General features: G+C 43.9%; 2 protein-coding genes across 3 annotated transcripts in view; one reads left to right on the forward strand and one right to left on the reverse strand.

The window, feature by feature from the left end:
- pld1a (phospholipase D1a) overlaps positions 1–1793 on the reverse strand; it is a 40464-nt gene extending 38671 nt beyond the window's left edge. The window contains exon 1 of one of the 2 annotated variants that reach the window (XM_030082032.1): positions 1658–1793. The gene's annotated coding sequence lies outside the window, so the exon portion shown is untranslated. Of the gene's footprint in view, positions 1–376; positions 510–1657 lie in introns of those variants that run through there. The other variant, XM_030082033.1, reaches the window with a different exon arrangement.
- Positions 1794–5514: 3721 nt separating this feature from the next.
- On the forward strand, positions 5515–7109 carry ghsra (growth hormone secretagogue receptor a). The gene is made up of 2 exons (XM_030082034.1): positions 5515–6340; positions 6796–7109. The coding sequence occupies exons 1-2, from the start codon at positions 5515–5517 to the stop codon at positions 7107–7109; spliced, it is 1140 nt and encodes a 379-aa protein (XP_029937894.1).
- Positions 7110–13653: the final 6544 nt, after the last annotated feature.

Genomic DNA, 13653 nt, shown 5'->3' on the forward strand with positions numbered 1-13653 from the left:
TTGCATCTGACGGGCCTCTTTTGTATTTTGTAGTCGGTATATGCACGCTTTTTCATATGCCTGATACACAGTAGGAATTAAACAATGAATGTAAAATTCCCAACAGATGATTTTTAGTTTGTGGCCAGATTAAAACTCCATATCTAGTATAGGAGGATTTCACAATAATGGAAAACTCTCACAGAGCCTGGTCCAACTTTCTTTGTTTTATTGCTACACCAGTGCATGAGAGTCCATTCGCTGCACTGAAGCATTCAGTCAACCACACAGCTGGACTGAATTTACTTAATGTCAGTTCCAGGCTGGAAATCTTTAAGATCCTTGCTATAGTACAGCAAAGAGCAAGAGAATAATGGAATATTTGGATGTAACTTACATTATGTAACTTTATGTCTGTGCAGGAAAGGAGCAAAAATTCCTCAGCTGTTTGCCCCTCTCTGATTAATGATTCATATATCACACAAGGCAAGATAGCACCACATGGAACAGGTCGATACAGTTAAACACACACACACCTCAAGCCTGAGGCAGGAGTACAGGTAATGAAGCTCCTATTTATGCTGGCACTTTAACAGAGGGTGGTATTAGGGTCATGCTACTGTTTGTGCACAACAAAGGCACCTGAATGCCTGAGTCACTATCGCTTGGATCAGCTGCAACCACAACAGAAGAAGAAGACAGGGAGGAGTGTCCCGGGTGGGAAAAGTAGGGCGGGAGGGGTGTTGGTCTGGGAGAGCAGAGCAAAATATCTCATCTTTTCCCATGACATTCCAGCTGCTGCAACTAACTTTCACAGCAGGGTGTGAGGTGGCGGGGGTCAGCAGCCAACACACACACACAAACAAAAATAGCTACACTCCACTACAGCCTACCTGTACTATCATACAGCCCCATTACATCAGAAGTAACACCATTCAAACATGACCAAGAAGTTTCTCACCTTTTCGGTTCACGACATGCCCCTATCTTTCAACACGAGGCGTGAATCATAAGTCAGAGTCTTTTCGTTTCACATCACCACCTGTGGGACACTCCCCCCTGTCCTGGTTAGAGAGACAAGCTCAATTTCTGTTTTCAAGTCTAAACAGAAAACACTCTAAAAATCTTACGGTGTTCCCTAAATAGTCTAGCTGGTCCAAAATCTTGTTATCTTCCATCCTTTTGTACGGTGTTTTATATCCTTTGCATTGTTCAAAACTATTTTGTTGAATATCCTATCCTGCTCTCTGGGATATGTGTTTCTCTCTAAAGTGAGTTGGGAGTTGTGATAACGCACTTTAAACTTGAAATGTATACATTCTCAACTCAAGGACCACAAAGAAACCTCTAAACATCCCTTAGCCAAGGATTTTCACATGGAAACACATCTCTCCAGTATGAAATACCACCCAGGTGCACACATGTTAAATACATATCTGTGCCGAGCCAGGACACACAAAGCAGATGAGGAGAAAACTGCATGCAGCCACCTGTTTGCATCTATGTAATTCACCAGCAGATCCAGACACACACTCGCCTTAATGATACCCTGGGCTGGGGAGTGTCACATACACACATATCCTCCCTCCATGGACACAAATAGAATAAGGCAGACACAGGCTGGCAAATGGACAGACAGACAGAGAGAGTGAGAAGGACTGAGAGAGACATTACCAACCTGCTCTTTCTGTGGACGTGCGGTCCACATGTTGCTCAGTCTGATAAGTCCACCGGGGCTTCACAATAATAACACACACTCTCACACTCTCCAGCTCAGCAGACAAAACACTGTGCAGCACTACACTGCCCTGTACTCCCTCGCTCTCTTGTGTAACTAAGAGTGGCTGGGCTAACTAACACAGAACTCTCACCAACTCCTCAGGAAGGGAGGGGCCTCCACAACTCCAGACCAATCACTGGTGTCGAATACCAAAGTTCCACCCACAGGCAGCTCCCATTGGTTGGAAAAGTGTTGGAATTTTGGCTAAGTGGGAGGGGCCATTCCCAGGGAGAAAATATTGTGTGTGGTGTGCGTGTATATCTGTCTATGATTGTGTATGTGCATGTCTGTGTGTCTGCATGCAGCTATTTGTGTGTGTGTTTGAATATGTGTGTAAGTGTGTATGTGTGTGTGTGTGTGTGTGTGTGTGTGTGTGTGTGTGTGTGTGTGCTCAGGATCAGATGGGCCTTTGGTTGATGAAATTTACTGTCATAATCACCATAGCACAGCTGCAAGAGACACGGCCATTCATTACTTTCTGACAGAGATGGAAACACAACACTCGCACAAATATGCACACACACACACACACACACACACACACACACGGGCATCAAACACACAAAACCATGAAATGATCTCTTCCTCCATCTTGTGGCTCAACAGAAGTATTGCACTGCTGCAGCAGAGACAAACCTATACAAGCAAGTACACACACACACACACACACACACACACACACACACACACACACACACACAATTACTCAAGGACTCTGACCTCTAATTTACCACACCCTGAAAGTATGATGAGAAATAAAAGACAGCCACACACTCATCCACACAGCCCAAGTACCTCCACACACGCAAACTCCTGAATCCTTTGAACCGCAGATGCCGTGAGCAGCTATGGTGAACACACATAAAATAGGAGTCATATAATTAAGCCGTGAATATACTTCATACACAGACTGCATTGGTTTTACAGGAATAAAAAGATGGCGTGCACAGAGACGAACTGCAGACAGATGCCATAAACCACAATGGAAAACAGTGAGAACAGAACATATGTATAGATGTATGCCATGACAATTCTAAAAATATGAAACAATCAAACATACCTACAAGCCCAGTATGGCTTTGACATGTCAATGAAGACACTGCCTGTTGTTTTATTACTTGTTGTTGGGTCCTCGAGGCCTTTCAGTTTATTTAACTTTGTCATTTTGTCTGTGTAACTGAAATCACCTCTGAGTAGGCTATTTTTTATTATGGCTATAATTATTGCAATGATAGGTTCAGTGAAATCCATTCAGAATGCCCAATAGAAATGCCAGACGGGTATGAACTGAGGTTTTCCTTGGGCACTGAAAAGGCCGATCACCTATACACACACACACACACACACACACACACACACACAGCTACATACCAGACGTAGTGAAAGACGAATAGCTGTGAATGACAGCAGTGTCCTCGGTGTGGAGTTTAAATTTGTGTTCCTCTTTATGCTCCTTCTGTTGTCAGGAGCTGTCTTTGCTCTGTGTCTCTCTCTGCATGTGTGTGTCTCCCTCTGCCAGTATGATTCATTGGTCGTAAACATAATGGCCTCTCCTGGTAAACACGGAGCAAAGGGCAGGGAGAGATAACAACATTTGAAGCCCGAGGAGCAGTGGATATTACTGCAATCATGGAAATATCTTGTAACTACAATTTTGATTAGTCTCATGTTTCACTTAAATGGACTATTTTCATCGTGGGTTTAATATGTTGCCAGACCCTATGAACTGTCAAAGCCACTGAACAATATTTTTCCCACATTCTGGTAAAGTTATTTATTTTTTTTTTTTTAGGTTTTTCATCCAGTGGCTGATGTTAAAATTACACATGCACATGCCATTTAAAAGTGGATGTCACAAAAACTTTAAGTAGGTTAAGCAGCTTCCTATTTACTCTAACCACACCACATTGTTAATATGAATGAGAGGTGAGAGGTGGATATCCCTTTACATTGTACCTGCTACATCATGTCCCCTGCTCTCCTTCTCCAGAGGGTGAAACGGAGACTTTAATTTGATTTTGACTGGGCCTCAGACTGCCTTTAATGTAATTTGATAGTTTGTGGGCTTGAAATTATTCTGTGTAGCGTGCACTTCTGAGACACTGAGTATCAAAGATTTGACATCTCATCCTGCAAACTTTTATTTTTGCAATTTCAATCCTGTTAACCCCATCTGAATTGTAAAAAAAAAAAAAAAAAAAAAAAAAAAAAAAAAGTAAACACCACACAAGCATAAACTTAAACCAAGATCCAAACACATAATTCTCTTTTAATACGACTGTTTGCAGGGTCAACTAGAGCAGCACCCGTGCAGCAGGAAAGAATTTGGTGTCTTACACAGGGACATCTGAGCCTCCTGGACTGATGCTTTCCAAAAAAGAAACCCAGGCATCTATCTGAAGCACAGTCTCTTCCCTCCAAATCCCCTACACTGCAGATCAACTCCCTTGTTGCCTCTTAAAGTGCAAAACACTTCATGGTAAAGCTAGATTCTGGATTAACCCCCATACATCACTACACAAACATCACCTGTAGGTGGTGTTGCAGCACTGGTCTCACTTTAGACCCTCACCTACCCACCACCCACCTACCCACCAGCACCACCAAAACCATCACTTTACCTGTCTGCTGTTTTTCCACTGGGAGTCTGGATCCATTGGCTGGATATGCGCAGCACAACTTGCAGAGGAGACTTGGAGAGCCAGAGCTACTTTGTGTATAATTTTCAACTATTTCATCATTCTTTCACGCAGTGAAACTCATTTACATGTTCAATTTGACAATGCGTCGCTCCTTCGTGGTGCTTGTGACCTTTATAAAACTGTCTCCGTTCCATGACACGGTGTTTGTTTTTACGCTGGTTATTTACCCGTTTGTGTTTGGCTGAGTTTGAGCCCCGGCACCCTGACAGATGCTCACCGCCGCTGTCGCATCACTACGACCCTCGCTCTGACTCACCGTCACATGCTGCCCGGTTCAACGCGTCTCCCGTTACTATTTCTGCGGTTTTGTTTTTGTCTGACGCGTAAAAGCAGGGGCGCATTGCTGGTGATGGGAACAATTTGGGACGCTGCGCATGGAGGATCTTATACTTCGTTTTTCCATAAAGCACTGAACTGCTGGCGGGGGACATAAGTAGAGAAGATGTGGAATGTAAATTATCCGTGATCTCTTTTTTTCTCCTTTGGACTGTACATTTTAGATAATGAATGTTTGTACTTTTTTCTGCTGCATTTATTTTGATTGGAATACACCTCCGCATTCAGTCTCAGCTGTCCAATTTGTAGTTTGCAGATATTCGCATGTAATTGGTTCTGTAAAATACGCCTACTCTTCTTTCGGACAAGTGCTTTTAGCACCCAGCATTGTTTTGCCACTTCAGAGAATGCATGTTGCAGATGAAGTGGATGGGACAGTGTACTAAAATAGTCTGATGTTTGTGCTCGAGTCTAGAGGAGACCGTCTATTCCCGTGGAGAATCTCAGACGTGCTTTCAAAGCTCGGAGCTGTCACTTCAACTTATTTCTTCTTCACGGTGACCCGAGGTTACACGAGATTGATACCAAGGCGCGTAAAGCTCCGACTTTTACTCACGGATAGGCAAACTTTACCAACCCTTCCCATCAGCCCCACTATCAGAAGGAGTGGTGATGAGGGGGAAGGACAGCGTCGGGGGGCTTGAGGAGTCCCAGAGCCGGGGAGTCTTTGATGGTCAGGGCCAGCTGGGGCCCCGTGAATGACCGTGCGGCGACAGTATGCCCTCTTGGCCCAATCGCTCGGAGTGCCTCTCCCATAACTGCAGCTGGGGGGAGACCTACAACGCCACACTGAACGGTGACCTTGTCCTGCCCCAACTCAACTACTACTCCATCCCTCTTCTCACGGCCATTACCGTCGCCTGCACGCTGCTGTTTCTGGTCGGGGTGGTGGGCAACGTCATGACCATCTTGGTGGTTAGCAAGTACCGGGACATGCGCACCACCACCAACCTCTACCTGTGTAGCATGGCAGTGTCCGACCTGCTCATCTTCCTCTGCATGCCGCCCGACCTCTACCGCATGTGGCGGTACAGGCCCTGGCGCTTTGGGGATGCGCTCTGTAAGCTCTTTCAGTTCGTGTCCGAGTCGTGCACGTACTCCACCATCCTGAGCATCACCGCGCTGTCCGTGGAGCGCTACTTGGCCATTTGCTTCCCGCTGCGGGCCAAGGCCCTGGTCACCAAGAGGCGGGTGCGCGCCCTCATTCTTCTACTCTGGGTCGTGTCTCTGCTGAGCGCCGGACCCGTGTTTGTCATGGTGGGAGTGGAGCGGGACAATTCAAGCTGGGGGGTGAACGAGTCTGGTTACTCCTTGGAGGTCAGGGACACTCGGGAGTGTAAGATGACGCACTACGCCGTGGAGTCAGGTCTGATGGGAGCCATGGTGTGGCTGAGCTCCGTCTTCTTCTTCATGCCGGTGTTCTGTCTCACGGTGCTCTACAGCCTCATAGGCCGCCGGTTGTGGCAGAGACACAGGGAGACAAACATCGGCTCCCGCGTGGCACACCGGGACAAGAGCAACAGGCAGACCATCAAGATGCTGGGTAAGGTCTCCACATATACCTAGACATTTTTGAAAGGCTTGCACTGGCGTAACACTTTACGCACGGAGAGTATTTTGGATAGCCTAAACTTAATTAGGCCTATATGCACGATGCCAACGGTTATACCCTATCGTATTCGTTATAAAACAGGTGAAGCTTCACACTCCAGTGGTTCTCTCTCTTAATCACATGCTCACATTGTTATGACATTTGTAAAGACTACTTTTCATCAGAGCTAAGAGAACCATGCAGTCCAACAGCATGTGCATTAAGAATATCCAAATTAAAATATAGAAGAGAAAAACATATCCAGGAATGGATTAGATGCAGTTTCAGACCTCACCAAAGCTCCATTACTCCATTCCTTTTCCATAACCTTCCTTTCTTATCTCGTCAACCCACTCCACCCTCTGGTTCTCCCATTCTCCTCCTCCTCTTCCTCCTCCTCTCTCCAGTGGTGGTGGTGTTGGCCTTCGTCCTGTGTTGGCTGCCGTTCCACGTGGGCCGCTACCTGCAGTTTCGCTCTATGGACGCTCCCTCCCCGCTGCTGTCGGTGCTCTCAGAGTATTGCACATTGGTGTCCGTGGTTCTCTTCTACCTGAGTGCCGCCATCAACCCCATCCTCTATAACACCATGTCCTGGAAGTACCGGGGCGCTGCGGCGCGCCTCTTCGGTCTGACCGACAGCCAACCGCCCAGGTGCCGCACCGCCAGCACCGTGAAGGGTGAGGGCTCGCCTGGCTGGACGGAGTCCACAGTCAGCCTCTGATCACCTGCCTGCCTCAAGTGTCTGGGTGGGATAAATTAAAAGACCATTTGTTTCGCAGAAGCGCAGAAGCTAGGAACACTGACCCACCAGCCATTATTCTCTGTCAGTGGTAATCAGGCTGATTAATAACTGGGCTCTGTATGAGAGCACGTGCCTCGGACTGAGAGGGACAAAGTGAGAGGAATGAGCCTTGAGCCCCCAAAGCTGCAAGCCTCTGATCATTTTTCAAACTGTGCACCAAAAGAACATTCCTCTAACTTTGATCTTTCAAACGATTCATTTTTTTTTCTCAGCAAGTGCCATCTGCTATTCATACAACATATTAATTTGAAAAGCATTAGCAAATTATCTGAAAAGCACTATCAGTGCAACCTTACAACTCACTATAGCCTGAAGCACTTAGGTCACATTGATTAAAATGTGAACAAAACACAACACACGCTCCTGCCTATACAGGTACGCATGCACACGTGTCCCCCCACACACAAACACAAACACGGGCCATAGAGACAGACTGTACATACCAGTGATTACAATTGCCTTATAATTGTATAAATAATATTCTGGATGACAAAGAAAGCACTGTAGAATTTGTGGCACTGCTCTGTACTCCACCAGAGAGGGGCAGAGGTGCAGTGTGTGTGTGTGTGTGTGAGAGAGAGAGAGAGAGAGTGAGTGTGTTTACACGAGTGCATGTCTGTGTGTGAGATAGAGAAAGACAGTGAGATCGTGTGCATGTGTGTGTGCATATTTATGTGTGAGGTGTATACTGTGTTGCCAGTTTGTTTATTTTTGGGAAAGAGGCTTTACTTGTGTGTAATGTGACCAAGTTGTATGTGAAACTGAATTGGAGTCAAGAGTATGTTTTTGAAAATGTGGTTTTGACAGTTCAGAGAATTTTATTCTATGATCTGGTGTCATGCTGAATGCTCCATGCTGTGTTGTACTGTATGCTGCCGTATGCCATAACTGAGCCAGTGGGGTCAGTCCAATGTCACGCCTGGCATTCAAAACTACTTTCCCGCTTTTTGAGTATCAGTAAGGCCAAGCAAGAAAATTTACCTCTTCAAGAGTTAGATCTGTGATTATACAGTCAAAAATATCCCTTGTCTTATTTTTCTTAGTTGTACATGTGCTACAAATGAGATTTTCTTACCAACTTTCCAAATGAAATAAAGAAAATCTATTGCTGCCCAGCAGACAAGTTTGGTAACGACTCTACGTGAGGTCCTATGGAGGTACTGCATGTGTGCTAAAATAGAAATATCCTCTTTAACTGAAATATCACGTTAAATTACAAAGGTACCAATGCTGACAAAACCTCATGATAATGATCTTTAAGAAGGAAATGTGACTGTCTCTAGACAAACAGAGGCTTAAAAAAAATGGATGAAACTGTTGCGTGCATGTTAGCTTGCACCCTCTTGGACAAACAGATAACTCAACTATCTATTAGTGATGGTGTTCTGCTTGCCTTAAACTGTATATAGATGCTTTGTAACGCTACACACTCAGTTTGTTTCAACCGTCCAAATCACTGCAGCAGCAAACTGCACTGGACTCCCAGCTCTGAAGAATGTATCTCTGTTACTGAATGTTTCTGACTGTACATTATGATGTCATGACATATTTATTAATTTACAGGATGTATACTGATTAAATAAGGATATTCGTATTTAAAGTTCCTTTTTTGGAAGGTTTGTGAATACCTGCTGTTGGATAATGTATCTTGTTTGTTAATGATGAAGTCTTGTAAAAGTAAAAAAAGGAAAAACTCATTCCCTCTTTTCTTTCCTTCTGTATTTTTTTTTCCCCTATTCTTCCCTGTCCCGGGCATTAGGGAATGGAAATAGTGGTCTCCTATATGTTATGTGAATCCTGCCAAACCCATCTGGGTTCACTAGATAGGAAAAAAAAATCAGGTGCAAATCTGTCTCTAATTTTGCAAATTTGTAAGCACAGATTTGTAAACCATACCTCAAAATAACAAGGCCATACCCTTGGATTTATAAACTGTACCCTTGCATTTGCAAATGCATACCCTCAGATTGCAGCCGGAGAGTGAAAAGGCTATGCAAAGGCTGTGGAAGGATAAAACCCCTCAGGCTCATGCCAAGACTAATAACCCATAGAATTAATGTAACAATTTAAATGCCTTTCTCGAATCTGTTGTTTTGATGTCAAATGTGCACGAAAACAAACAACAGAGCGAAATGCTGTTATATTTTGGGTTATAATGGGGTAAAAGCGTCATCCCGAGCTCTTGACACATCTCCAAGTTATATTCTTCTGAGAATCAAGTGGCATTCATCAGTCTTTACCATATCATAACAAGGTGGGGTGCCCTCCCCTTTGAAGTTGCATAGTCTGCCTTTAAATCTACATAAATTGGATCCTCCTGGCTTTCTCTTTGCAGAAAAAGGCAATGTGAGCCCATGAACTGTGAGGCTGAGGGGGCAGTTTACAAATCTGAGGATATTGATTTTCAATTTGAGGGTAAGGTTCGTGAAAATGTGCATGCAGATTTGTAAACTGAAGAGTACCGATTTTCATATGGATTTGTTTTTTCTACCATATTACCCCAGGAATTCATTCTCTAACTATCCTTTGCCGTAACAGTGTTGCCTTTACATACAAAGGGGTGCACACATACACACACGCCTAACATGATGAACCCCAAACTGCTCAGAATGGACTGAAACATGCACAGGCACACATTGCATCCCCGTTGGGCCTGTAATCTTCTCTGCATGAGACCCTGCTGTACACCATTAGATGATGTTGGTCTCAGAGGGTGTCACCCCCATCTGTAGATAGTAATCGTAGCACAGAAGCACAGTTCTCGATCATCTCAGTGGGTGTCTTCCTGTTGTGTCTGCAAGACACGGCGTCACTCTCTCATCTCACAGCAGGCTCCGGTCTCAGACGCGACGCCTGGCTCAAACGACCCCTGCGTCACCTCCAAGGTCACCCGAAGCGCCTGATCCTACCCGTGTCTTAAGGTTTGTGTGAGTGAGAGAGCAGGGACAGGAAAATATGTTGCTGAATATATTGAAAGGCTGATAAACCCCAAAAGTAAGAAAGATGACAAAGTGAATCAGGACTGACAGATGAGATGGTATTTCATAAAAGATGGGGAATGGGTGGATAAATGAGCACAAGAAGTTGTATAAAAGAACTACAGGGATGGGGAAAGAAGGCCTTTCCTTTAGGAACAGGTAATGAAAATAGACAATAAAGTGAAGAGGGAGAGGAGAGGTGAAATGAATGAGACATACATCAGAAGAGGTTATCGAGATATGGTGCCTGGCGGAGAGGGCAAAGAAATTACTGCAAGGGAGGGAACAGTGGTTGGAGAGGAAAAGAGAGAGATAAATAGACGGATAAAGATAAAGAAAATGAGGTCAGTAAAAGAGGGATTGAAGAAACATCCATGACATGGCATGTGACTCTATCTACCTCTGTATATAACCCATTGTATGGGATACAACTGGATACAACTAGCTAATATCATGGATTACCTTCTTTTTAACCTTTCCAACAACTTAAACTCTTTGCTATATGGATTTAACAATTCTGTAACTTAAAATGTTCTACTCAGATCTTGGTCCATACTGACTCAATGGCATCACACAGTTCCTGCTGAGTTGATTCAACTCATACCAAAAGTGCCACACTGGGTTGAAGTCTGGATTGATCTAAATACACTGTAATGTTCCTTGAGCAATACTGACATAGTGACACACTGACTCAAACTCAATTCGCCCACTACATCACTGCATCAACATTTGTGCATTTACATACACATGCTGTAGATGGATTGCCGATTCTATGGCCAAATCAAAACCATCCAAAACTGATCTCATAGCATAATCTTGATTGGGGGAAGGGGTGGTTGAGACTTCAGCAGGGAGAGCTGAAAAGAGTCTTTTCCCAAAATAAAAGGAAATGGCTCAGAGAGAGATGTGTCTGTCAGAGATTCATGGTGACAACAGCTTCCGGTGACGAGTGACAAGAGCATCTTAAGAGTTGTATAGCCACCATTCATCAAAGAGTGGCCTTCAAGGAGTGACTCAGTGAGGAGTCGTGAAGTGCCAGTGGGGAGGGACCCGATAAAGAAAGGGCCATGATCCTGCCGGAAACTTCGATTTGAAAGAGGGCACCATGGCCGTGAAGGGTCTGATCTCGTCAGCAACACCACAGGCATGCTGGGGTGTGTGATGTGAAACAGGTAATCATGACAGCAAGGCACGCTGGTACAGTCCTCACACAATTACACCTTTAGTGACAAAGTCTGACACATCACCACAGAAACTCATCAAACAGTGTGGCACTTTTCCACTCCTCATTCATCAGCGTCGTCACTTGCACTGATACCAAAAAGCCCAGATAGATGCATTTGATGTAAAGCAAATTGGACCTGATTCGTGAGTAATGATTTCAAGAGGACTTCTTGGATGAGTTTTTCCTTTGTGGGTGAATCTTGAAACACCTGTCTGAGATTAGACTGATGAGTGCTTCCTCTATTAGTGCCTTCTTTGGAAGGCTGAATGACATCGATGGGCTAGAGTTGGAGCATTTGTCTGTTCTGCTTCTGCTGAATGTGCAATTTAAGAATACAGTAAGGTGTTTTGTGTGTGAACTCTTCCACCTCCGCTCTTCAATCAGGCTGTTATGGTGGTCGTCTGCCTGCTGCAGCTTTATCTTCTTTTTCTCAGCTGACAGGAGTGGATCCTTGCGTGGTCCTCTGCCGCTTGTCAATCAGCCACTTCAAGGTTCGGCAAGTTGTGTGACCTTCTGCGGGACACTTTTGTACTGAACTGTTATTGCTTAGCTGGCCCGCCTCTTAGCTTGAAGCTTTGCTGTCCTCCTCTGACCTCTCTCATCAGTGAGGATGCTGTGGTGTCAGGACTGAAGGGATGTTTTGCTGTTTCCGTTGTTGATTTCACCATTCTCAATAAACAGAATCATATTTTTAGAGATTACTTGAACAGTAACTGATCTTTTCGATGTTGTCTATGTGCTTTTTACTTTTTTTAAAAATATATTTCGGAAAAAAGGAATGAGCTGTTCAGTGGTTACAGGATATTTGACTATTCCCCAGTGACACACAAATTCATATTAAATTACTGTTGTGTTAAAATTCAATTAAAAATTGATAAAGGAAAGAGAGAAAGGGTTTTGTTTTACTCACATTTTTTTTTTGTTCCCTTGCCCTTCCATCTATTTCCCTGGCCAGTTCACCCATCATATAAAGCAAACTTACAACCACCTCAAATGTTCAAGGATAACCCAAAAAGTCAAAGACTAATTTTCCACCACTGTCCTTGGTGTGCTGCGGGTTGAGAGGAAGTGAATGGAGGTCAAGGCTGCCGGTGAATGAGCCCAGTCCGGCGTGGAGCAGCGTTCTCCCTGGTTGCCCTCAGGGACAGCAGGGGGATAAAAGCCTCTTTGTGATTTACTCTCGCCAGCTATCCGGCTAAACACTATCGAGGCCACCGGAGAGTAAATCTAACAGTGATGCGCCCGGCTCGGTATGACACACACTCTTCCCGGCCCTTGAATCCTTTGCATACACTGAGTGAATGGAAGTAAATCAGAAGATGAGCTGAACTTCAGCAGACACCCTTAACCCTAATGAGTGTCTCCATCATCTACTGTCTGTATTGTGGCATCGAGTGTCTATATCATTATTTGGAGTGGTGCCCTTTTCATTCATTCTGATGAATTTGATTTCTAATCCTGATTTTGTTGTTCTGACCATTAATCAGCCTTTGTTTACAATATTAAATAAAGGTGCCGCTACTTGGAAGATAATCATCACTCACTCTGCAGCTCTTGTAAAATCAATTGTAATGCTCTGGTGCACATCAGTAAATGTCAGAGCAACACACACAAACACACACACACACACACACACAAGCTATATTGCTATTTTCCCCATCAAATGGCTGTCCATGCAATAAAAAAAGGGTCCTGGGAGTACACAGTGTACAGCAAGAAATGTGTTATGTATTAGTGCGATGTTTTCCTCTGAGAGACCCAGATAAAAGCATCCTGCTATGAACACATAAATGACTTGAGGACTATGTGCAGAACTGTGTACCATGTTGCGTGGAAGGCTGACAACAAGTAATGACACACAAAATAAAACATGCTGTTACAGTCCAAGTCAGAAAAAAATTAAAACATTTATTGGGCATAAATATATTATATATACGCTACCGATACAGTTACGTCTTACATACATAGGGTAGTATTTGCAAAAATCTATACATTAAAATTGATATGGCAGTTTCTTTTATATAATGCATATGAAATTGTCTAACATTTACAATACAAGAAGAAATGCATGAATTTAATTTTTTTTTTCAATTCGTAGACCATGACAACATTGGAATGTTTGTTTTTAAATTGTGAGGTAAAAATATCTTTCTTTTTTTTTGTTTTGCTTAAAAAATAGTTAAATACCTGTGAGTCTCTGTACGTTTGTCAAATCGCCAATCTCTCAGTGAAAATCTCTACTTTCTGTAAAACGTACAAA

The sequence above is a fragment of the Myripristis murdjan genome, chromosome 22, assembly GCF_902150065.1.
Source record: "Myripristis murdjan chromosome 22, fMyrMur1.1, whole genome shotgun sequence".
NCBI lineage: Eukaryota > Metazoa > Chordata > Actinopteri > Holocentriformes > Holocentridae > Myripristis > Myripristis murdjan.

Bases quoted from the DNA above. Each gene is read 5' to 3' on its own strand.
- ghsra (XM_030082034.1), top strand. From the start codon at position 5,515: ATGCCCTCTTGGCCCAATCGCTCGGAGTGCCTCTCCCATAACTGCAGC. The intron at 6,341-6,795 runs GTAAGGTCTCCA...TCCTCTCTCCAG, and splicing joins GCAGACCATCAAGATGCTGG to TGGTGGTGGTGTTGGCCTTC.